Genomic DNA, 27121 nt, shown 5'->3' on the forward strand with positions numbered 1-27121 from the left:
GGATTTGAAGCTATTAGACATTTATTGGCCTTTAGTCAGCCATTTCAATGCAAGCTGCCCAAGTCCTGCTGCAGAAAAGACGCCCGATCATCAGCTTGGTTTGGGAAATTCAATGAGGTGCTGCTGCCAAAAAGCTTTTAAACAAACAGAGGTCTGCCAAAAACGCCCTACTTAGTCAGTCTTTTTCTGATTAAATTACCTTGTTAAATAACCCTCATGCACACTCAGATGTCTAAGTTTTGGGGCTTTTTTGTATTTTGTTGCATGACCTCATACTGACTTGGATAGACTTCACTGGCAGCCTACTAGCATAGTTTTTTACTTTATAATATTCTTTCTCTCTGTGAATTGAGTGACTTTAAATGGTTGAGCAAGCTTTCCTAAACTGATGCAGAGAGACGGTTTCTTCTCAAAGATAATGGCAGAATGAATAGTCCAGAGCAGCAATCTGCTACATGCTTGACAGTTTACAAGAGGCCTTCATTGCACTTATGAACCTCCTGGGAAAAGTAAGAGATGTTAATACCATGGACAAAATTGTGCAAGTTGTGCATTTAAGTCTAATGACTTAAGTTGTTTATCTGAGATTGATCGGCATAAGTTAATTTAAAGGAATGAAATTTGTCAAACTCAATTTGAAAAAGAGAGATAAAAAAAATGAATTACAAACTTTGTAAAGAATTGAAAAAAATAAATGTGGAAAAAAAAGGAAAAGAAAAAACTATAGCAATAAAAAAAAAAGTTACTTTCATATAATAATTAATTCTGAAAGTTAAATTTCTAGATTAGAATTTTTCAAGTCCCCCTTTTACGAAACAAGTTCTTTTTATTTCAAATTAAACTCTAAATAATATTTTTTGCTTATAAAAATAATAGAACAAAAATTACTCCGTATAGATTTGATAAGCTTTTTGTGACTGAACCTTCTGTCTGAAAAATATGAGTAACTGAATATCTTTTATCAAAGCACAAAAGTATCCCAACATCATTTGAAAGCAAAGTACTAAACATATTCTCTGTAACTGGATAATAATAATAATATTAACTTTGTTGTTGTTTTAACATGGGAAGTTAAACTAATCCATAGAAGCTCCAGTTCTGGGTCTGTAAGAAATTAAATACTAATTCATCTCAGTGAAACATTAAACTTTCAAGTAATGATTCTTACCTGATTTATTTTTCTATTTATTCACAATAAGATTAAAAAAGTGAGCAAATTTGTTAAGATAATTAAAAACCTTGATGTTTAAGGGCTAGAAGTGAGTATAACTAAGGGCAGTGTTAAGGTACCTTATGGGTTGTGTGGGATCGCTTCTCGCCATTTTCTGCTCGATGGGAATCTGCTCCCATTTGAAGTGGAGACTCCAGTCGAATCCTGACATGAAAACAACATTATGAGGAAAGCAAGAAGCAACTAAAAACAAACTAGATTAAAAACAGGTACTGTAGTTTTGCTAATATTGTCTATAATTTCATCTCGTTGGGTCCAGGTAGACAAATACAAGCTAAAGCAAAGCTGATTAACATGATCAATCGTGGTTTATATCCTCATCTGTAATAATTTTCAGTAAACCAAACAGTTTATAAACTCATTTATTCAGTGAAAACTACACATATATCTAATTCATCTATTTCAGTGTCTTCATTGAGATTTTTGTGATCATCTATTTGTAAGGTTAAACACTGATGTTGGACGTATCGGCTTCTGTTACAGTCTAATTTAGGCCAAAGGTGCTCATGTCAGATTGAGGTCAACACTCTGCACAGGATTCATATACCTCCACACTTTTTTTCTAGCTTTATGTGATGCTGCTACACTTAAAGCGGCCATTTCCAGGCTGGTTTAGCAGACTCATAAAATATTAAATCACCAATGTGCAGTAATCTCCGAGATGTTCCAGTTTTCAGCTTGTAGACCATTGTTTTTTTATATGGTCCACTGTTACAGACATAATGATAAAAATTTGATATTCTAATGAGTGCATATCGACAGCTTTTAAACATATTGTCTTTTAAAAACATACAAGTAAACATTGATAAACAGCATTAATCCTGCATACATATGAAAGAAATGCTACAAATGGTTAAAGTAGGAAGGTTTAATCACTATTGATGCGATTAGCATCCATCGTGAATGCGAAAGTGGAATACCATCCTGTTGCACAGACTTTCTGACTTTTTGGTTCGGTTAAGTTTAAATTTATGACGTGGAAGTTGGAATTTTCTATTTCTGAGGAATACTGGAACACACCATATACCCAGTCTCTGGAAGACAAACACTGACCACAATCACATTGAGTTGTGAGTGGGTGAATTACCAAATGCACTGCTTTAAATCAATACAAGGAAGATATTTACAGACTAATACTGAGATACAGACTAATACAGACTAATACTGAGTTTATCTGTAGACTTCATGAACTTTGGTAGAATGGAAGCTGAGGTGACTTCCATATACAGAGTATTTCGGGTACATTTTGTAACAATTGCCAAAGCTAAACTGTAGCTTCAGAAAATATTTTTAGCAAGGAAAATTTAATGAAAGGACTTGTTGCATAAGTGGTCTTCTCCTGGTCCTGTTCTTTAATTGCCATACTTTAACCACTGTTTTTGAAAGCAGTGTGAATGTGTTGCTACTGCAGCTTAAATATCTGGGCTCATGGAAAACAATGGAAAATCTGCTCAGCATGATTTGGAGAGGCCATCCGATTGTTTTGGCACTATAGCATAAAGGGTTGTGTTTGAGTTGTGTCTGTTTTTTCATGATGGGTTCTGACCTCCTCTTAAGTCAGCAGACGCAGCCAAGTAAGCAAAGTTATCCAGGCTGATCACATCAATAATGGGGCTCACCACTCGTGTATGGTCCTGGAAGGAACGATAGAAAGAGATGACAAAGATAAACCTTGAGAAATTAACACATATCAAATCGGACAACAAACATAAAGGACATTCTCTTCAATTTATGCCTCAATATTCTGTACCAGAATGAATGCAGGCCTGAATTAGTTCAAGGTTTTTATCAGTTCCACAGAGATTTGCTGTAAAACCCGATAGGAAAAAAAAAAAAGCATGACACATCTGCAAAATGTTAGACTACCTACTGCTGTAAAGGTAAAATGATCCTAATAGTAAATACAGCTAATTAGAAAACTGTTTGCACCCTATAGTTTATGTTTCTGGGCGTAACTGATGTGAAAACAAGACGTATACAACTCTATATATGGTGGTGCTAGCTTGTATGAATACATGCACAATTACACCGCAGTAATAAAAAACACTTTAGGATTGCATCAGTCTTTATAAACACACATTATCATTACAAAAGGCTGTTTAAAGCTCTCCTCTTTTTCATCAAATGATACCTCATAGTGTCCTTATCAGTTTGCTCCTTCAAGCTAAAATGAAAATACATTTAGACTGAATTATAAAACACCTCCCAAGTGAGTCTGGAAAACATGGCAGAGCTGAAGATGGATGGAGGATATGTTGGATAAAATTAAATTACGATGCTGCATAATTAAATAAGGATTGTTATTAATCTTCCCAAACAGATGGTTTGAGGCATCAAATTAATCAGAAGGAACAAATGAAAACTTATTTGTCTGCAAATTTAATTTTAAGCTTTGAAATGATTCTTCACTGCATTAAATCAAAATAAAACTATGAAGAGAGACTGCAACAATCGCATAACTCGAGGTGGGTTATTATTAATGTTTGACATTTAATTAAATCAAACTTGTTTAAGTGGTTGTGGTGAATTAATAATTAATAGTGGTCACTGGGTGGAAATGAACAATGGGTCTCAGATTCTGCTTTCAGCCAAAAGCTTTAATCTCAGGGAAAATAAACGACTTCAGAGCCAGATGGAGCAAAGATGAGGATGAGGTGAATTATCACTGAGCTCTCATGAATGCCGGACTGAAAGGGCTGCAATGAAGGATGAATGAGTCACAGCAGCCCAAAGCCAAATATGAGTTTACCAAAAGCAAACAACGTAAACACAGAATCATGTTTCCTGCAACTTAACACAATGGAAGCATTGTTTTGTATGCTTCTGTTTACAGCACAGAAAGTTTGCAGAAAGTGTTTATTTTCTGATCATGTGTGGGATCAGTACATATCTACCTATTTTCACCATTAAACAGCTGAAAAGTCGACATTTTTCGTTGTATTTGTGGTTAAAGAGAAATTGTTTTTTATCGCCTTATCATTTCTAAAAAGTTCATGGCTGCCATATCTAGAAAAGGATGTAATTACTCATACAGGAGAGAAAATAACTGAAAGGAAGATGAAAAGAGCGAGTCGCTTCGCAGGTTAATAATGCCAGTGGACATATGAGAAAAAAACAGTATCCTACTCATAAGTGAGTGATGATGGTCTCACTCAGTGGATCGATCTCTCTCCATCATAATGCCAGAACCCCTTGTCTCAGATTTAGAAGAGGAAGTAATTTAACTTTAACTGGCAGCTTCATGCACCTCAGCGACGAGGATGGCTCACAGCCAAAACAGCCTTAAAGGGTCACTTTGAGATTCCAATGAAATTAAAAAGATCGATTGCGTGTCATAATGAAATGTGTCTTGTTTAGTATTTCGCTGTATAATATGAGCATTGGCATTAGATGTGATAGCAGCGTCCCCGGTGGGCTGCATAACTTCATTTTCAGGATGCACTGAATTGGAAGAATCTGTCGGCTGCATTAACAAAGGCTGTTTTTGATCATAAAAAGATCCAGCATACTGCCAGGAGCAAGAATAAGCACTGACTTTGTTTTGTATCTGCTGTGCTTTTCTTCTAGCACAGGGTATCCTCCAGCTCTTTGCTTCAAGATTCTAAACTTTACCAACTTCTTTTTCTAATAAGTTAAATTACTTAACTTATATAAACTAAAAAAGGGTAATTAAGGAGTCTAAAATATCCGTCAATTTAATACAGTCTCTAAATATGTAGCATTGGGTATTTAAATTTAAAGATTGCCGATCGGGAGCAAGTGAATCTGTGTCCTCGTACCTCCTTGACTCTCTGGATCATCGGCTGCAGCCAGTCGGCGTTGACCTCACAGTGGCTGTCCAGGAAGGTCAGAACAGTGGCAGAGGCCGTGTTGGCTCCTCTCACTCGAGATCGGATCAATCCTGCAAATGACACATAATGCATGACACCTCAAGTTTAAAAAGCCTAAGTCTAAGTGTACTAATAATCAAACTGCTGCCTGACTGCAAGCTTCAATAAGATTTATGAATCCATCATTGCTGTACACAGCGATTATACGTAGTTCATTTCTTCCACTGTCTATAGCCACTTAAAGGGTCACAGAGGAGTACGTCACCAGTCCATAGGTTAACATAAAGACAAAAAGGTCAAATAAGATTGTTTTCACACACCAAATATAGAAAGCCATGAACCATTAACCTCAAGTTTTTACAGGGAGGAAACCGAGTAACCAGAGATAATCCCCACATAAATAGGGAAAACAAGACGAAAGACAGAAGGCATTATTTATAGATTTCTATCAGTGGCGATTGAATACTAGGGAGGCTAAACCTCCACCGTAAATTTGTAAAATTATTGGTAATATGCATTTCTCAAACTTCATAAATGAACCCATTAAACAGCTTTAAATACCGTATGTGCTAAAACATGCCTGGTTTTAACGAGTATGTTGGCATTAATCAGGTGTTGAGCCCCCTCTCTAACGCTGATTCAATGCTGATTGGCAAGCAGCAAGGACGTTTTCCTGCTGAGTCCAGAGAAAAAAGGTAATTCAATCAGAACAGTCATCTTGTGCTGAACTCTTGCCTTGGTTTCTGGAGTTTATTATTTCAGAGCACTTCACAACAGCTACTTTCACTAGTTGTAGTAATGCATGTGTTTCAACATTTCTTAATGCAATAAGCACCACTGAGCCTCCACTGTTTCAGAGAGCAGCAGCTGGACATTATTTGTAAAGATGCAGCCAACAATCAGCTGGGGGAAAAGCACCATTCTCCAAGGCAGAGGCTCCCAAACTTGTAAACCTGGGGTTTTTTTAAACAAAAAATCTAAATCAATATTTCATTCAAATAAATTAAGATTTAGACATTTTTATTACTACTCTTTTCTGTTTAAACCGTCATCGTGATGTTGGAATCTTTATTGGCAGCAGATATAGAGCAGGTGCTAATCATTTAGTGGAGGATAGAGGTAGCTAAATCGATCAACAGTAGAAATGCTGAAGTGGATTTTCGTTATCAGGACAATGACCAAAACATACAGCAATGCTACAATGACGTGGAATAAATGAAAGTATATTCATGCATTGCAATGGCACCATGATGGAAATGGTTCCTTATACATGCCGAGCTGCTGGAGACATACATGATAAGATTTCAACTGTCTGCAAAAGACTGTCTGCAAAAACATTACTCCGGAGAGCTAAACTCAAGTTTATGCAACACCTTTTTATTTGTATTTATTAGATATTCATGTTTGGATTTTTTTTTCTACTGCAAAATTATGTTATATGTTGTGTTTGTCCATCAGATAAAAGGTCAATTAAAAAATACTGAGATGTTTGTGTTTATGTTGTGACAGAATCTGAAAATGTTCAAATGTCCTTAGTTATCCTAAATCAAATATGTCAGACATACCTGTTGGACAAATGGCTGAAAAGTCAAAGAAAATCACCTACAAACAGGTTTTAAACCAAAACACAAACTAAATCTATGCTATTTTTGCTCCAAAACCTAAATCAAAAGCCCTATTGTGGACACCAGCTGGTGGATAAGTCACAGAAAAAAGCCTTGTTGTCTTGTTGTGTTAGCCTGTTACTAATGTTGATCCAGTTCTTGCATCAGAGCTTGCTGACCTCCAGCATTGTGCGACACATTAAATGAGAGAAAGCCAATGAAGCCTGAAGGTGTAAAGCTATTTAAAGCCAAGATCAATTCCCAACCAGATGACGTTATGTGATAAAACTCTGTCATGCAGTTCTTTTTTTGTCTTTTCTCCTGCTGTGGTAAAAAAAAAGGTAATCCTTTTTTAATATTTTTATGTAAGAAAAACTGTGAAAGATTTAGCTCCTGCCCAAGGCTTAGATTCCCTGCCCTGGATTTTAGAACTGGCAGAAAAGAAAATTTTAAAGATAAGCTTGATGTGGTTCACTGTAACTGCCAGTCGGACAATGTTGGCCCCAATCCGACGCACTGCTGCTGTGTCAGCATGTTCTTCATAAGCCTGAACAAATACTTAGTTTGCTGTGAGCAGCAGCCAGGGCAGCAAATAGAAACTTCTTTGGCTCTAAACTTAGCGGAAGCTTAGAGGTTTACAGCAGAAAGTTTTACCTTTTGTTTCTTTTTCTTTTTCTTTTTTTTTTTAGAAGGATTTTGATAAAAATGGAATAAAAGAATAAAAATGGAATTGTTATCAGGACAATGACCAAAACATACAGCAATGCTACAATGACGAAATAAAAAAATAAATAAAAATGGAATAAAAGAGCTACTTTGACTTATATACAAACACTCTCGGATCAGCTTTAAAAACTGTATATCTAACCTGAAAAACTGAAGAAGACACCTGTCTAAAAAATGTTTATACCTGTATCTTGTATGGAGTGTTGGCCTAGAGGTTAAAGCAGTGTGCTTGTGCTCTGAGAAGGTTGCTAGTACCTAGTTTGATCCCCACAGCCTGCACTATGGGCTCCCCAAAGGGATGGGTCAAATGCAAAGAGTGAATTTCCCCATTTTTGGGACAATAAAGGGATTTAAATCTTCTCACCCTACAGTCCAAATTTCTAACATAACCGTGCCAATAGATAACTACCCTGCTATGAAAATGGTCAATAAATCCTTTAACCTTGCAAAGAACAAAGTACAGTAAATGCTATCAGTTTGTTCATTTTTCACCTTTTACTGGACCTTCCTGCATTTCTTTGGTGTGGAGTGCTTTAGACAGTAATTTCATCTCCTTATTTTCCTATACAATACAATAAATCTCTACAGCATTTATAAACCCTTTCGTTAAAAACAAAAACAATAAAAGAAGACGCCTCAATGGAGATATTCTATGGCTGATTATTTACCTGAGTGAATGCAGCAGACTGTGGCAATTTGAAATGAAGATGTGTATTGTCAAATCTCTAGTACAGTAAAAAAAAAAAAAAAAACATTTATAGTGCTAATCTAAATACATCACTTCCTTGTAATGTTAGAATGTTTTAAAAGTATATGGTGCATATGTGGTTTTTTAATTTTACAGAATGCTTTGTGTATTTTTTTATTGAAATTCTGATGTCGAACACTTTTCTTCAAGTAGCTTAATGCTGTTTGCATGTCAAATGAAATTTTAAGGAAGTGGCAACATGTATTGAGTTTATGGTGGGTTGTTCAAAATGCATTAGGACAAATATCGTACACTGAAAAGGGGGACTTTTTGGTCCTGTAAATATTAACTTGGTTTTTATGTTAAATCTACTGCATACAGCCATGTAAACACCTTTACTTCAAAATGACACCTTTTATTCAACGTGTTACTTAGAAATAATTTGTAAATATATATCCATCAAAAGACAAGTACATTTAATTCATCTTACCAAATATTTATTTTAACATTTAAAAAGCAATTTAAATAGGTTCCCAACTTAACAGATGCAATAATAAGTTCTTGGACATTAGGATTAAACTGATTTTTTCCTTGTTTGACCAAGTTTATGTTGGAAATAGAAAATATTGTTCCTTGTCAGCTATAGGTGGCACAGTTTGTAGCACTGTTACAAATAATTTCTATGAGGGAAAAGTTACCTAGCTTTTTCTAAGTAAATTTTACTCCATTTTTTTCAGTGTAAAATTTATTTAAATTTAAAGTCACCATACACTTGAAAGCGCTCCACCTGTGACCCTTTCTGCTTTCCGTAACCAGAGACTCTGTATTATCATAATACATCAACAGACACCTAAACTGTTTGCTTTAAAGGAATAGTACACCCAAAACATGATTAGCCTTCATTTTCTACTCACCCCCATGCTGAACAAAACTCTGGAGTACTTTTTTGATATCTCAAATGCATCTGGAGATCTGGGAGGCTTCTTGCTGTCTGCTGACATTCAAATAATGGAGGTCTATGGCGCCCGAGACAGAAAGGTCCATAAAAGTCCACAAAAACGTGTCAATATTCCTCCATACTGCTCGTCCAATGTAATCCAAGTGTCCTGAGTGGGTAGCATCCAGAATTTACTCGAAACAAAGTCATTTAGAACGTTTTAGAGCCTAAACAGTAGTGTGGATTTCCTAATAGCGCCCCCATGCGCGCTCACGATTCTACGGAAGCCGGCAGACCAAACCGGAAGAAAGTGCGCATTCAACGTCTGCTCTGCCGATAATGCAAGCGTAGAAGAAGAAATGTGCTGTTTACCTGTGCAAAGAAAGAAACAACGAAAGAAAAATCTGAGGACTTCAGTGTTGAGGAAGAGCATGAGTTCTTTGCCGAGCTGAATGCGCTGGTTTGGTCTGCCGGCTTCCGTAGAATCGTGAGCGCGCATGGGGGCGCTATTAGGAAATCCTATACACTACTGTTTAGGCTCTAAAACGTTCTAAATGACTTCGTTTCGAGTAAATTCTGGATGCTACCCACTCAGGACACTTGGAATACATTGGACGAGCAGTATGGAGGAATATTGACACGTTTTTGTGGACTTTTATGGACCTTTCTGTCTCGGGCGCCATAGACCTCCATTATTTGAATGTCAGCAGACAGCAAGAAGCCTCCCAGATCTCCAGATGCATTTGAGATATCAAAAAAGTACTCCAGAGTTTTGTTCAGCATGGGGGTGAGTAGAAAATGAAGGCTAATCATGTTTTGGGTGTACTATTCCTTTAAGCTTCTATACATCATTAGCTATTTTTCTACTTTTTTGTCTCAGGGTTCTTAAAATCTAATTTTCATTCATTTTGTCTTCTTAACTTAAAAACTAAAATAGAATATACCAACTATCTTTCATATTTCCCTAAATAACATAATGGCCATAAGTTCTCAGCCTCAGTTCCAGTGGGACACTGGTCAGCTTTACTCAAATTTCCTCTTGTTTCACTTCCTTATCTTTTCTAATAATCTAGCATTTCGCAAATATAATTTTAATGTGTAGTGTATGGTGCTAAAAAGATGCTAGCCATAATCCAAAATCTAATAAATCAAAAATCAAAATAAAATAAAAGCTTTGAAAATGAAAAAAAAGAAGTGCTTCAAATAGATTACAATTATGTCAGCAATACTTAGTAGTTTTTGGAACACTTGTAATAAAGAGATCATTGTGAATGCAGTGCTGAAGGATACAAGCTTCAAGCAAATTTATTGGGATTTTATTTGAAGGTTAGAGGTGAAAGAATAAAGAGTTTCCAAAATAGAGCATCTGTTTCCATTAATCTTGCCCAGAAAATCACCTTCCAGTGCATTTAAAGCGGCATGCCTTTTGAAGTATATCAATGCTGGCTTAGTGCAGCCAGAGGCTGACTGATGTTTTAAGCTCAGGCTAAGTCTGAATTGCATATGAACACTAACAATCCTGATTTGATCTAGATTCCACTGCAGCTCTGGTTGTGTGTTTAGAGTCATTGTTCGGCTGGAAGGAGAATCCTCACTGTGAATTAACAACTTTTGCTGCCGCTTTACGTTTTCTGTTAGGATTGTTGTGTATTTATTTCAACCCATCTTCCCATCCACCCATGAAAGAATGATGGTGCCACTACCTTTTGCACTCATGGTACATGTGTATAGGGTGTTAAGCACATGACATAATGAGGGGTGAGACATTAACAGCTGTCTATGAGCTGTGGGTCTCTACGTCAGATCTACGCCTGTTTCTTTGTATCTAAATTTACAACAACATGGTCATCAATTATTCGCATCAATTTATTAAAATGGACAAAAGCAGAATTCCTAATCTTCTCTGAATTTTTTTTGTTGAATATGGGGAAAAGGGAAAAGTTGCTTTGCTAACGTTAATAGCCACAACCAGGAAGAAATGGGATTTCCTGGAAAGTAGCCTATCACAGGAGACATAGGAGTACTTTTGCAAGGCTCTGTATTGTAAATGGCGAACTATAAACACTCTTTTTGTCAGAGTAAGTTCAATCTGTTCCTCAAATATTATTTAGTTTTTTATAAACTTTGCACGTGTACTACATTTATGCACTCAAGATACCCATCATTTAAAGTGCACTAGACCATTTTGCAGAGATTCATCCACTTCCCAGTGTTTCTACTCACCCTCTCTCCTGATATTCCTCAGGCAGTGCACTTTGGGAATCTGGGAGAGCAGCTGGCAGTCCTCAGCTGGAGGAGGAGAGCAGAGGAGATGGCATGTTACTTAAGAGGTAGAAAACAGAAAGAAAGTCTCAGTTTTTCTTCTTACTTCACCTTCTGTCAGTCACTCAAACCCTAAAACACACCGCACAACTCTCAGCAGCATGGAATTAAAGCAATTTAAAGAGCCAGAAACACAGACCGCCAAAAATTCATCCTAAAAATTAAACAGTAACACACAATAATTAGGGCTTTAACGAAAAAAAAAATTGTTTTTTTTTTGTTTTTTTTTACTGGATTTATCTCATCATTCTATTTTGTCTTTAAATCAGAAAGCAGACAATTTCCTCCAACTTTCTCTGCACGACTAAAAGTTGCAGCAGAAGCTTTTGTCACTGCAGACGGTCAGCATTACCAACATGGGTGCTGACAATCACTAATGCCCTTTGAGGATTAGTATCAGCAGCAGAGAGTGAGTGTGATCTTCCTGAGGGATTGTGGGTAGACACCCCCCCACCCTCCTCAGAGAGATGCAGCCTTACGGTCGCCGACTGAAGCCTAACAAACTTTAATCCTCTTTGATTGAATAATAACGCCCCTACAAACACGCTTGTTTGTATTTACAGGACACAGTCACGTCACAGGGGATGTGGGTGTGTATGAGAGGAAGTGTGGGACAGTGTGTGTTTGTAAACATGTCAATATGGGGGACTAATCACTCAGAGCAGAGAGGAATCCCATGGGTTAGACTCTCAGAGCAGATGTACTTCAATCAGATTAAGTGTTCATGATTGCATGGATTTTTTTAAAGCTTGTGTGTATTTTTTATTATGTAACCATTTTATAGGAAAATGAGTGAACAGGTGTTTTACTCCTATTATACTCTCATTATGTTTGTAATCATTTACTGAAGATTATTTGTAGAATCGCTAACAGAAGGTTGTGCATTTTAGTGAAGTGTAAGGTTTTCAGAAGTTTTTTGAAATATAAATCTAGATCTAAAAATCATCCTTAACTTATATACCTGAAGGAGGCCGTAGGAGGGCAACAACCCGGCAGCAGGACCGCTATCTCCACCTCTGTGCAAAGAGGAAAAGGAGGAGCACTACCAGAGCCCAGAAGAATGGCACAAATGTGCATGCATCTTAACAAACAGTTAGAAAATGACTCCATGAGGATGGTATGAGGGCCCTATGTCCACAAGTGGGGGTTGTGCTCACAGCTTAACACCATGCAGGAGGCTTGCATTTTTTTGAAAGGCCACACAACCCTCCATGTGCTCGCTCGAAGTAGCATGACAGCCATTAGGTACCGAAGATGAGATCCTTGTGAGGCCATATGCTGGTTCGGTTGGCCCTGGATTCCTCCTAATGCAGAACAATGCTAGACCTCAGGTGGCTGGAGTGTGTCAGCGGTTCCTGCAAGGTGAAGGCATTGAAGCTAATGACTGGCCGGCCCATTCCCTAGACCTGAATCTGATTCAGCACATCTGGGACAATATTACCCCATTTACACGTGCCGTGCTGAGTTCGGTCCGAGCTTGGGTGAGTTAACAGTGCCGAGCTTGGTTCCTAACGGCCATTTACACATCAAGCTAGCACGGTTCATTGCCTCGTAGTGACGAGCTACAGTACTACTGCTCTCTAGAGGTAAACAAGCAAACCAACATGGCAGCATACATAACCTTCAGAAAGTTATGTTTTGTTATCATTGTGATATTTCGTTGTTTGAGGAGAGTCATGCGTAGAAGGCAGCCTCTAGTGAATTTACTTGACAGAGTCAGATTTTGGGAAGTGGATACAACAAACAATAGTCTAATCAGGGTTTACAAACGCAGGAAAAAACGACGGATGTTGAGGTGGCAAGGAATGGAAGCTAGTATTTTTATGAATGTCTGAAATCTAATTATTACGGACGCTGACTGTAGGGAGATGACATTGTCTGCTGATGCTCTCTGGTATCTGAGGACCGAGCCAGAACTGAGTTGCGCCAAGCCCTACTCATGAAATAGTAACTTGTCAGCACGGTTTGGTTGTTTCTGGCACAGCCAGGGTTAATTGTGTGGGCACTTTAGTTTCAACAGTTATCTCGGTTACTGTGCTCGGACTAATCTCAGAATGGTTCTGAAAGGGTAGTGTACATGGGGCTAATGTCTCCATCCTTCCACCAACATCATATTGCACCACAGACTATTCCAGGAGTTGATAGATACTTTCGCCCAGGTCTGGGAAGAGATGTCTCAGGAGACCATCTGCCACCTCATCTGGAGAAAGCCCAGGCATTGTAGGGAGGTCAAACAGGCACATGGAGGCCACACACAATACTGAGCCTCATTCTGACCTGTTTAAGGATCTTTACATCAAAGTCGGATCAGCCTGTAGATGGTAAATACTTCGAGTCAGGGAAGTGACCAAAGCTTTTGACTGTAGTGTTTTTCCACTTTGATTTCGTGCGACTCCAAATCCAGGCCTCCTAGATGATTTTTGACTGATTTTATTGTCAGCACATTCAACTTTGTACAGAACAAAGTATATAATGAGAATGTTTCATTCATTCAGATCTAGAATGTGTTGTTTGAGTGTTACCTTTATTTTTTTAAACAATGTATAATATCCAAGCCAGAAGTATAGGCTGGCTATAATAGAAGTCAAAAAGGAGTATTTATACTTCAACATACTTTCAAGTTCTCATTACCTGTGTTTCTAACCAACTGAAATACAAATTTTAAGCAAGATTTTCAAATGTGTATTGCAGTGTTTTCATTTAGTTTGAAGTGAATTACCAAGCCTGGCAGAAAGGTAAGGGGGTGTGAGTTCAAATGGAGCCAAGCTCTTCTTCTATTGTTTACATGAACATTTCAATTAAACAAATACTCTCTAAATTTAGGTACAATTTGATCTAATAGAAATATGTCAGCTTTTGAAGTAGAAAAAGTAAAAAAAATTTTTTTGTCTCTAATGTGATCATTGATCTCACAACAGAGAAATTCACTTCTGCATTTTAACCCATCCCCTTGGGGAGCAGTGAGCTGCCCTGTTCGGTGCCTGGGAAGCAGTGTGGGGTTAAGGATCTTTGCTCAGGGACCCACAGCAGTAGTCTGTGGGGATCGAACCGGTTACTTGCACCCTTCTCAGAATCCAAGCGAACAGCTCTAACAACTAGGCCACCACTCCCCTATGTAAAATTCTTGATCTTAAGAAAGTTTCAGTAAATAAAGTACTTAAATACTGTAACATAGAAAATGTACCTAGTTATCCTACAGCTCTGCCATATTATTTTACCTCAAATAAGCTGCTTCTCATTTGCACAAAATCATTGTTTGTTGAGGAAAACTGCAGCTCTTATAATGTTGACCTAAATATCCTGGATATTTTGCAATGTTTTTTATTGTTGTTTATTTTTTTATTATTTTATTGTTGTAAATGTATCTTAAGGTTGCTTTGTAATTCACAATAACATTATAAATATTATGTAATCTTTGATCTTTGCGCATCTAATTTGAAATTGGAAACACACGATAAAGATCAGTGTCCTTGACTGAGGACAAAGTGCATATAGTTAAAGGGAACCTTAATGGGATTTCACTCAGCCAGTCTTTAATGCTACTGCTGACCGACATGCTTCTCCACCTTCTTCCTCTGTCTGTCAGGTCCAATCTATTGACCAACATGCTCATACTCTCACTGCATTTCAGACTATGGTGCAGCTGATTAAACCCTGCAGAAACTAGAATGGTATAAATCATACTGTATAAAGGCCTAATGCAGTAGTTTAGATTTTGAGGGTAATTGATAAAGAAATATGTGAAATGATTAAGTGCAATATTGAATTCTTTTAAGGAATACCTTAGCTTTCAATGAGATAGATATTTGGTTTTACTGTGAGATTTTAAAAAATAGAGGGTAAAAAGAATATGTTGAATGCCATCTCAACTGCAATGATGGTGGACATTTATATTCTCATTTCAGAGTTTGAGTTACAGCAGATTAAAATTGTTAACAAAGTCTTGGTCATTTACAGGTGCTGGTCATAAAATTAGAATATCATGAAAAAGAAGATTGATTTCAGTAATTCCATTTAAAAAGTGAAACTTGTATATTATATTCATACATTACATACAAACTCATATATTTCAGATGTTTATTTTGTTTAATTTTGATGATTACAAATGACAACAAATGAAAATCTCAAATTCATCATATCAGAAAATTAGAATATTACTGAAGACCAATAAAAACAAAGGATTTATAGAAATGTTGGCCAACTGAAAAGTATGAACATGAAAAGTATGAGCATGTACAGCACTCAGTATTTAGTTGGGCCTCCTTTGGCCTGTATTACTGCAGCAATGCGGCGTGGCATGGAGTCGATCAGTCTGTGGCACTGCTCAGGTGTTATGATAGCCCAGGTTGCTCTAATAGTGGCTTTTAGCTCTTCTGAATTGTTGGGTCTGGTGTATTGCATCTTCTTCTTCACAATACCCCATAGATTTTCTATGGGGTTAAGGTCAGGAGAGTTTGCTGGCCAATTAAGAACAGGGATACCATGGTCCTTCAACCAGGTACTGGTAGCTTTGGCACTGTGTGCAGGTGCCAAGTCCTGTTGGAAAATGAAATCTGCATCTCCAAAAAGTTGGTCAGCTGCAGGAAGCATGAAGTGCTCTAAAACTTCCTGGTATGTGGCTGCGTTGACCCTGGACCTCAGAAAACACAATGGACCAACACCAGCAGATGACATGGCACCCCAAACCATCACTGACTGTGGAAACTTTACACTGGACTTCAAGCAACGTGGATGAAGTGCCTCTCTTCTTTTCCTCCAGACTCTGGGACCTTGATTTCCAAAGGAAATGCAAAATTTACTTTCATCAGAGAACATGACTTTGGACCACTCACCAGCAGTCCAGTCCTGTTTCTCTTTAGCCCAGGCAAGACGCTTCTGACGCTGTCTGTGGTTCAAGAGTGGCTTGACACAAGGAATGCGACAGCAGAAACCCACGTCTTTCATACGTCTGTGTGTGGTGGTTCTTGAAGCACTCACTCCAGCTGCAGTCCACTCTTTGTGAATCTCCCCCACATTTTTGAATGGGTTTTGTTTCACAATCCTCTCCAGGGTGCGGTTATCTCTCTTGCTTGTACACTTTTTTCGACCACATCTTTTCCTTCCCTTCGCCTCTCTATTAATGTGCTTGGACACTGAGCTCTGTGAACAGCCAGCCTCTTTAGCGATGACCTTTTGTGTCTTGCCCTCCTTGTGCAAGGTGTCGATGGTCGTCTTTTGGACAACTGTCAAGTCAGCAGTCTTCCCCATGATTGTGTAGCCTATAGAACTAGACTGAAAGACCATTTAAAGGCTTTTGCAGGTGGTTTGAGTTAATTAGCTGATTAGAGTGTGGCACCAGGGGCCATCAATTTTGAACCTTTTCACAATATTCTAATTTTCTGATATGATGAATTTGAGATTTTCATTTGTTGTCATTTGTAATCATCAAAATTAAACAAAATAAACATCTGAAATATATGAGTTTGTAGGTAATGTATGAATATAATATACAAGTTTCACTTTTTAAATGGAATTACTGAAATCAATCTACTTTTTCATGATATTCTAATTTTATGACCAGCACCTGTATATGTGTCGAATCAATTACAGTCTCCATGGTTCTGCTGAGTTTGGTTTATGACCATCAATCGAGAAGGGACAGGATCTAAATGCAAAACAAACTTTGTCGCTTTTTTTTCTTAAAATAATTTTGAAACCCTAAATACATTTGTTCTCATATTTCCCAATTGTGCTACTATGTATCCATCAAAGACAATAAATCCCCAAAATACATTAAAGGTAAATAGTTATCTTGCCTTTACCAAAAAGACCAAAATCCAGTTGATTATGCTAAAATAAGGATATACAGTTCTGTTTTAAAATGACCTCACATAAAGAGATGTGGCACAATCTACTAATAGAAAGCCAGATGGTGGCCATTGATGCAGCTACTAAATAAGTCCCAAACAAGCTGACTGCAATAATAACTCACGGACAACAGACAGCTTGGAGGATAGGGCTTAAAAGCAGAGACAACAACAGTAGCACTTTAAGCAAAAACATGTCAAGTTATCAAATTTACAGCGACATCAGAACGCTTCCTGAGCTTTAGCTCCAGATTTAATGTACTCCAGAAGTCAGACTGCTTTCCCAGTGCAACTTGAGTTTTATCTAAATTGGAATCAAAGACTCTTTTTGTGCCTTTTCACACATAATCTCTCTTTTATTCTTCCAACTATGCTGTATGTTCCATGCTAGCTCGCCTCCATTGCTTTGGCTTGCTTCAACCAGTTCATTTATATAGGGCCAATTCACAACACATCTGAATCATCTCAAGGCACTTTACAATTCATCAGATCATACAGTCAAATTGATTCAAAGTTTTCTCTCTAAGGAAAACCAGCTGATTGCATCGACTCATGACTTAAAGTCAATCCCTCACACTAAGCATACTTGTAGTGACAGTGGAGAGGAAAAACTCCCTTTTAACAGAAAAAAAAAAATCCAGCAGAACCATTTCCTTTTGTGATCTATGAAAAGCAATTTGAATTGATAGCAAATCCTGAAAATCTATCTGAAAAATGGACATTTAAAAAAAATTATTTGGAAACTCAAAAACTGTACACAAAAATAAAAAAAAATAAGATTTTAATTTGTAAAAAAAAAAAAGGGAAAATAATTTTAGTAAGTTTAAGTAGAAAGATTTTTAAAGTAATTTTTTTTATTTCCATTCACAAAGCATGTCATTTTTTTTTTTTTTTTGTATTTCCACTTACAAAACATTTTCTATTTCTTCTAACAATTGTGAAACAAAATTCACTCCATAAAACATTGGCTGGTAAAAAGTCAGCATGTTTTTCAATCCTTCAAGAGCCAAGGACACAGAATTACAATCACTGCCTCATAGTCAAAAATGGGCAAAACTAACAGCCTCAACGTGCAAGAAAGGACCACAGGAAATCCTGTGATAATCGACACAGGGAATAAATAATTAAAAACAGGGAGGAGGCTTCATGTCTAAAAGTTTTAAGGCAGAGAAAAGCCAGTTCAGGGTACTGCGTTGCGTGTCCATCGTTTGTGCAGGTAGACCGGCAGCCCACTGGGAGAATAAATCAGCACATTAGGAAGCTTAAAGTGCTCCTGCTGCTACATCCGCTGAGACACCACTGTTTAGATGTCTGGCCAGCACTGGCACTTTCAAGCGTATTCCTATGTGGGTCTGAGCACACAGGGAATTTAGGTCAGCGTGCGGTTCCCACAGACTCAAAATGCATGTGGTAGAAATTACAGAAAGTACATGAGCTCATGTAATTCATCTGCCTAATGCTGACAGAGGGGAATAATTACTACAACCTGGTTATCCTCAATTTCTACCGGTATGCTCCCTTACATAGAAGCACTCCAATTTGTGGAGCTACTGAATCCAAAAAAAAAAAAAAATTAATCCATTAATGCAAAACCCACTTTAAAGCAAATGTTACCTTAACAGAGTTTTAATTCTATAAGACAACTTGGGTGTTAAATCTATATTTATTTCACCATTAACTGCAGTAAAACAAAGAAAAAACACCTGATTAAGTCTTTACTATGTTCTAAGCTGATTTGGGTCTATACGTAAGTGAAGACTTTATAGTTTTACCACAGTCAAAAAAGTGAAAAAGTCTCGAAAACGATGCCAACCATTTGCTACTTCTATAGGATTTGAGACTGAAAGGAAAGCATCAGGTGTTGATATAGTGATGGGTACCGAATTCTTTCATGGACGTACCTATGTACGTAAAAATAAAAAAAAAGCCATATGATCTCAGTAGTCAACAAAGCAAGTATGACAGAAAGAGCTATAGCTCCACTTTTCAAAGTACAGTACAGTGCCTGTTATGCACTCTGCAATACTTCTGAGTCAAGAACAGTGTTGGGAATACTTCTTGGATAAGTGCAAGATTTTTCTAAAAGCTGAAGAGTGGCAAATTTTCAACAGCCTCCAAGCTTTGGCAACAACTCCTGCATTCAGCACCATTATCACGTCACCAGCCATCATCATTTTTATCTGCTCCACTGAAAGTCGGAAGCCAATTCCCAGGCATTGGTACTGTATCGGTTCTAATGTGAAAGGTACATATCCCATGTGACCATCATGGTTTGCCGAAGGTTGCATGGGCCTTAAGAATAATTCGATTTGACTTTTATTGAAACTAAATTCACAAAAATGTATCTAAAAAAAAAACTGTGGCCTAGATCTGGTGTATTTGGTGTCAGGACTCCTGTCTGTGTGTTTGTGTTCTGCGTTTGTCTCCCTTCCTCCACCAGGAGGTGCATGGTTCTGGTCCGCCTCCTCACACACCTGCTGATGGTTTCCTCGTTAACGGAGTGTTCTTAAGCTGCTGACTGCCACTACCTCAACGCCAGAGTGTTTCCCAGTTTTGGGAAGTCATCCTGCAAACTGGATTTTTCAGACCTTCTCTCCCTAGAAGGATCAACAGAGCTTCAAGCTGAGCAGGGGTTACAAACAGGAGGTTTTGGACTCACTTTCCCCAAGAGAACGTTTGAGCTTCACACTGAGAAAGGGATTCATCTCCACTACAACCCCTTCAAGTACCGCAGGAAATCTGAGTGGCAGTCAGTTTCTCCCTTCACCTACAAACAACCGCATTCTGGGTAAACCCTGTTCCGCCCCCCACCAAATCAGACAAACACTGGAACAACAGCATACAGAGTGGAGTCAAAGATTCAGCAACTTCTCTGGAAACGTGAGTCAGCAACCAGATCCTCTTCTCCAAGTTCACGAATCAAATTTCAAATTCAACAATTGATCAATTATTCATCTAAAATTAAATCCAAGCACAGGCCTCAAGGCAAAGGTGTGGTGATGGCTAACTTGTGGAATGCCAAAGCAAATGAACTCAGACCAGTCTGCGTAAATGCAAGAAGAAAAGTAAAAATAAGAGATATATTAAGATATATATTTTTAAATCAATAATTGTTGAAGAAACATCTTATTTTTATTATTTTGTCATATTTTATGGCACACAAGTTGATATTATTAGCTAATATTTCAAACTAATTTTTTTTAATTAAGCCCTTCATTTATTGTTGTATGCATTTTTAATTTTGGCAGGATTGTTCCTCCATAGATTTTTACACTGATCTTAATACTAAGAAGACCATGAGCCCTGTTCAGTCACTGAGTTTATGGGTCTGATCTACTATGCTCTCAAACAGAGTGTGTTAAATTGCCTATATAAAAAAAAGGACCTTCTCCCTCCAAATCATGACCGATTACTCATCAGGGTATCTTCGAAGCACAACTCATACACAGAAGAGCTTCTGGTATTTGAATTGTTCCAGCTGTCGCAACCAGACAAGGTTATTGTTTCAACTTTTGATAGTAACACCACTCAGAAACGTCCTTTATCTAACATATCCAGACGTACACAACCCACAAAGCTGTTTTTGTTTCTAATGAATGGAGATTTTTTTCTGTTATTTGTCCTTTTTTATTTAGAGCAAATGTTAAAGTAATCTGTTGATTAAATAAATGAGAAAGTAGATGACAGGTTAGCCAGAAGAAGCTTTCAAAATACTTCAACAACTGCATAAAAACAATAAAGAAGGCAAAAAATTGATAATTTGTAAAGCATAACTTGAGCAGCAAGAAAGGTTGAGTATTTTCAGCAGAATTTATGTGTGAACAGCAGCAATAATATAGACATATGGAGAGAAGTGATTCATTTGATTATTTCATAAATTATACCATTGATTAACACAAAGAAATTTCCAATTTGTGAAAAAAAGAAACAGAATCTTCATATGGTGGTCAATATACACAAGTACAAGTGCAAGGCAATGCAACACCCCCATGAAATAAATCTAATTTGGGAGCTGACACAGACTATTACAGATAATCCATCCAGATGTAAGAAAGGATTTTTTTTTTGAATGGGAGATGTAACATGGCTTCTATTCACGACTGACTCAAATTCTGCCCTTAGTTCCTCCAGCATCTTAAAAACAGATTTGCTTTTTAGACGATATAACTCTTCATTTCTAACAGTCCAAATATTTCAACATGCACATGGAAGATTATATCTCTTCAATGTCTTATTATCTGTTACCTTTGTCTACTCGCTGCGATGACCAAAGTTTTGCGCAATGCATCTGATTATATACAGCGAAACGGCACATAATATCCGTTTCATGTTTGATAAACTGCATAGCTGGTAGGTGATTACAGTCGTCATATTCCTCTCCCAATACTTTACATGTTATGATGATCAGTGCATGTTTGCATCAGCTGCTCTGCTTATTTTCAAACATTCCTGGATGCATCTGGTCAGTAGATCAGCTTTGCTCACCCTAACAAGTTTGTAGACCTTTTTTGAAGGCCACCTACACCCTGAGGATCTTTTACTCTTACATTTCATGAACACTGACCAAAACCTTTTTTATTCAGTAGGTAAATAAAACAATTTTATGACAGTTCTGAATTCCATCCAAATAGATAGTGAAATACAGATTAAGTGAGTTAATTTAAATTACCAATGCAATTCAACTGTAGAATTTGTAGCATCAATACATCAGGTGGTTTCTGAAAGTTCTTTAAAAATTACTCTGTATATTAAGTACAAATGTACTGATGCAGTAGAACATTTAATTTGTATTTTTTTTTTAATAATTTAGTACTTTGAAATGCATGTACTTTTGAATACTTGACTATTTTCAGAAGTGAGTACTTCAATACTTTAACATGAGTAGATGTTTGAAGGTGTAAATGTTACTTTTAGTTGAGTAAGATTTGATTATGAGTATCAGTACTTTTACTCAAGTACTTCTGTTGAGTACTTCGTCCACCTCTGCTTACGATTTGTTCCTTTTGAATAGAAAACAAACATAGTGGTGATTCAGGAAGGATTTCCCTTTGTTTTTGATCATTTTCATCCTGTTCACTAGTGCTGGTTTTAAAGGGCTCCTAAGCCCAGGCTGTCATCTCGACCAGGAGTTTTTTCTTTCATCTAGAGCTGCATTGATAATCAGGGGCATTTAGTATTGGTTCAGGGTCATGTGAATACCTTTTAATTACAATCCTGTAACTAAAAACACTTGTAAAAAAAAATATGGTAGGTTTAAGTTAATCAAACCTATAATCAAAGCGTAAAATAAAAAAGAAAATAATGAATTTGAATAAACCTTCCGCTAGTTCAGCAGTGCATGGTCATTATAAAACCATTAATTAGCTGCATTAGAATAGAGAAAAGCTTTAAATAGAATAACTTGCTGCTACCTTATTCAGTGTAGAAACAAGGAACAAATCCCAGGACTTACGGTCTGTGCTAAAGTCATCTATAAGGATGATTTCTTGAATAAGAGACGGGGGGCTTCGCATCAGGACACTAGAAGGAAAAGACAGACCCCTTAGATCACAGTGATAAATTATGCGTTTGGGTCATTGCACCAGTCTTAGTGGGGCCATTTAAATACCTTTTGATGGTGCGAAGTAGAGTAGAGCGAGCTTCATTGTGGAAAGTGATGATGATGCTTGTGGCAGGAAGGTCTGCATCATAGGTCAAAGATGCGCATCTAAAATTAGAAAAAAAAAAATGTAAAAAGGGATTAAATTTCTATCACATTTGAGTAGCTCATCATCCAGCTGAAAAGCAGGGCAAAGCATGTTGAGCTGAGTCTCAGCCAGCTGTGATTAGCAGAAGTGGCCTCTTTGTTGCCATTAGTGACATGAAAATATCTAGTTGCCTGGCAACAATCGCACAGGTTTGGGACCCTTTTCTTCCCCAGTACCTGATGCCGGGGCCAGAAGACATGAAGCTGAAACCTCGTTCACAGCCAAACTCAAAATTCTTTCCCCCCTCTTTACAGCAAAAGAAGCACCTTGTTTCTAATTCTGATTTCTAACATTCTGCCCCCAAAATAACACAGGCAAGCCTGTCCATACAAAAAAAAAGAATAAATAAAAATAAAAATCTTTGCTTTTTAAACAATAGATATGGATAGAAATAATCATATATTTTTGTATCATTATATTTTAAATGAAATTAAATAAATATATAGTGAGATTTAAACAAATTTAAAAGGTAAATTACTCAACTATTAATTTATTGTGAATATAATAATATTCATTAGAACATTAATATTTATCTACTTCATTATATATTCCTTTTTGCTCTGCCATACAACTTGTAATAATTTTTAAGATAATACCACGACCCCTGAAATGGTGTCTCGCGCCCCCAGTGAGGTGTTCCTACCTCCACCTCAGGATCTCCTGACCTACATTTTCAGCTATGTAGGGAACACATGCTTATTATTTTATAAGGCTTCTGAACTGTGACAAATGTGACAAAAACAACAGAAAAATGTATTTTCTATAATTTAAGGATGTTCAGGATTGAAGGTGAGTCATGGGCAGAAGGGTCCACTATCTATCGGAAGGAGAATATTTGACTTAAACAGAATCTTATTTTCATAAGAGCAGATTAGGGTAGCTTAAATGACAATTAGTATTTACGCATAATAGTCATGAACTAGTTCATATGTGTGAGTGTGTGTGTGAATGGTTGTTTGTCCTGTGTGTCTCTGTGTTGCCCTGCGATGGACTGGCAACCTGTCCAGGGTGTACCCCGCCTCTCGCCCATTGACTGCTGGAGATAGGCACCAGCACCCCTCGCGACCCCAATTGGGACAAGCGTGTAAGATAATGGATGGATGGATGGATGGATAGTTCATATGTGAACATTTTACGAAACTAACTATTTATGAGAAAAAAAACAAGCCTATCTTTAAACCTATATAACATATTTATAGCACATTTAAGCATTGGTAAAGAGGACAAATGCTTCAAGTATGAGAAGCAGATGTATTTTTATCTTTAATTGTTCCCCATTGCACAGAAACATAAAGGTAAAGGTTAGTGGAAGTGACCCAGATGCATGAAACTGAAAGACAATAATAGTACCAACAATGATTAATACAATCGTCTTTTACTTTTCCTATGTTTAAAATCTCATTTATTTCACTTGAACAATTTTCAATACAAATACAAAATATGTAGATTAAAGGTATATTGGATGATGTTCTTTTTTCGGGTGGATCATCAAAATAAGTGGTCATCATAATTATCAATTATTTTGGTGATATGTTTATGTGTTCGTCCCCATTTTCACTTACTGGTGGTGAGTCTGACATAGTGGAAATCTTTTTTCTGGAGAGTAAGTTTGTATAAGCATTGCAAACAGCAACCTTTAAACAGAGCCTGCATGAGGAGAAATGGGCTAGTGCATGCTGTTGCACGTGTTTAAAAGTAATTTCCTCTCAGGAGCGGGTACAGGGTTGTGCACATTCATTTTTTTTTTTAAGTGGAGAGGGCAGGTCTTTTCAAAAATTCGCAAAAATCCTCCACGATACCTTTAAGTAGAAAAAGGGGGGGAATTTAATAAAAAAAAAACTCAAACGGTTTTTAACCAGTTGTTTGGTCGACTGAAGAATAGAAGAAATAGAAATATACAAAGTAGATAAGACAGAAGGAAGCACTGGTTGAAAAAAAGAAACATAATTATGGATATTTATAAAGAAAAAAACAACAAAAAACTGGCAAACATATAAATCTGTACATATGCAATGCTTGTAATATCTTTAGAGTCCATTTTTATTTTCACCACATTTTAAAAGCCATGTATTCTTTCACCTCTCAGTTTTGCATAACTTTCTGTCGGTCTTTCACGTACAATCACAATAAAGGCAAGGTAGGTTTGGGGTTTTAATTTGACAAAAAAGTCGGACATGTTTTTGCTTGGAACTCTAATCAGTTTGGGTATCAGTATCTAAGGCAAAATCTCTTTGCTGATACTGATACTTGACTTTCTGGCAAGGGAGTTTATGAAACAAAACAATAGCAAGCTGGTAATTCAAGCTTAAAAGTTAAAACCTAAAGTTATCCGAAACTCACAAAATATTAGTTCCAGCAACACATAATCTAAAGACTAAAGCCTACTCACCTGTAGTGTCTAGTGTCTCGGATGGCCCGTTCACTGCCCAGACGGTCGCTCTCCTGCAGGTTAAAGGCATGCTCCCTGTATGGGTCATCCCCCGGTTTGAGCTGCTTGGCTGACAGGTAGGCCTTCTCATCAAAGCTGCCCAGCAGCTGGCTCTGCTGCTCCGTTCGCGGAGGCTGAGTCACCTGCAGACGAGGTCAAATTTAGCCCGTGAAAAGACAATAGAAGAGGAAGACATGCAAAAAAACATATCCTATATGTGATTAACTAACATATAGGGGTGCACTGATTTATCGACCAGCCAATCAATCCATTTCCTTAATATTAGGAGATCTGTGACATTAAAATCAACCTACCTCTGCAATGTAGAAAATCACTACACCCCTAATATGATGTTTGTATAGAATTTTTAAGTAGATATTCTAGGAATAAAAAAAATATATACCTCAAATTTATTCTTAAGCCCTTCATAAAATGAATAAATAAATAACACTTAGAAGTAATTAGAAACTAGAATCCATCTGTGTGGAAATTAAATCTGAGCATAAATATAACTCATGTTTGAGAAGCTTTAAAAAATATTAATCAGAGAAGCAGCCAAAATAGTCAGGAGGAGATACAGAGATCTAGAGCTCTTTTGGGAAATTCTAGCAACATCCCAATCAACTGGCAAGCAGAGCATCACTGTTTAAAGGTACATGTGCAGTTTACCGCAAACCACGAAGGAAACATGATAAATTAGCCAGACAGGATAAAAGCTAGCTAACACTACACATCACCCCCGGCAAAAGACATTAACACCCTGTTTGTAAAAAGGAGTGCTACCGCATGTCATTCATCCCTGCGGCAATCAGACTCTACAATGCAACACTACAACAGCAATAACTTGTGCAATGTATAATGTGCAATTACTATACAATACCCTGTGCAATAAATGTTTCTTTATAATTGACACCCAGTGCAATGACTATATATATATATATATATATATATATATATATATATATATATATATATATATATACATACATACACACATATACATACATACACACATATACATACATACACACATATATATATATATATATATATATATATATATATATATATATATATATATATATATATATATATATATATATATATATATATATATATATATATATATATATATATATATATATATATGAATATCCATCCATATAAATACCTGTGTAAACACCCTGAGCCATAACCCGGGATAATGATCCTACTATATATATAAAATTCTTTTTTTCTGACTTTTTGAGCTGATGAAACAAATAAATGTCTCCACTGTGAGATCAATAAAGTTGATCGATCAATTAATCAAAACATCTTCTGGGCAAAAACAGAAAACCGGGTGAAGAGAAATTGAGTTAAATTCGTGACAACCCTGCAGGGAAATTGTCAAGTTTAGTAGAAGTTAGTTGATGACCCAAATGCAAAGATGATTTCTTACAGATTTAATTTTGAGGTAGATGGTAACAGAAGCACAAATACGGAAAACAATATACAGGTAACCAAAACTAGGAGATGCTAGGGAGAAACAAACATGAGGAGAGAAGAGGATCCAGCAATGAGGAAGAGCACAGGAGGTGTAATTCAGGAGACAGAACAAAGAATGGGATAATCAGTTGATAGGGAGCAGATGTGGACAGAAGTAACTAGAAGGGAGCTAGGGGAAAGGAGACTGGCACAAGGGGGCAATAGAGAGTAACTAAAAAAATTAAAAACTGCTTAAATATAACTAGAAAACAAGTAGTATGGCACAAGATGGAAA

General features: G+C 36.9%; 1 protein-coding gene across 1 annotated transcript in view; it reads right to left on the reverse strand.

Annotated features, from left to right (window-relative positions):
• The window catches only part of galnt16 (UDP-N-acetyl-alpha-D-galactosamine:polypeptide N-acetylgalactosaminyltransferase 16), a 57971-nt gene that overhangs the window by 16052 nt on the left and 14798 nt on the right, over positions 1-27121 (reverse strand). The window contains exons 2-8 of the mRNA XM_038302733.1: positions 25321-25502; positions 22793-22891; positions 22637-22704; positions 11240-11305; positions 5011-5132; positions 2778-2865; positions 1291-1375 (exon numbers count right to left, since the gene is read on the reverse strand). Coding sequence (XP_038158661.1) covers positions 1291-1375; positions 2778-2865; positions 5011-5132; positions 11240-11305; positions 22637-22704; positions 22793-22891; positions 25321-25502 — 710 coding nt within the window. The remainder of the gene's footprint in view (positions 1-1290; positions 1376-2777; positions 2866-5010; positions 5133-11239; positions 11306-22636; positions 22705-22792; positions 22892-25320; positions 25503-27121) is intronic.

Source organism: Cyprinodon tularosa, unplaced genomic scaffold, assembly GCF_016077235.1.
Source record: "Cyprinodon tularosa strain WSP-4 unplaced genomic scaffold, ASM1607723v1 ctg499, whole genome shotgun sequence".
NCBI lineage: Eukaryota > Metazoa > Chordata > Actinopteri > Cyprinodontiformes > Cyprinodontidae > Cyprinodon > Cyprinodon tularosa.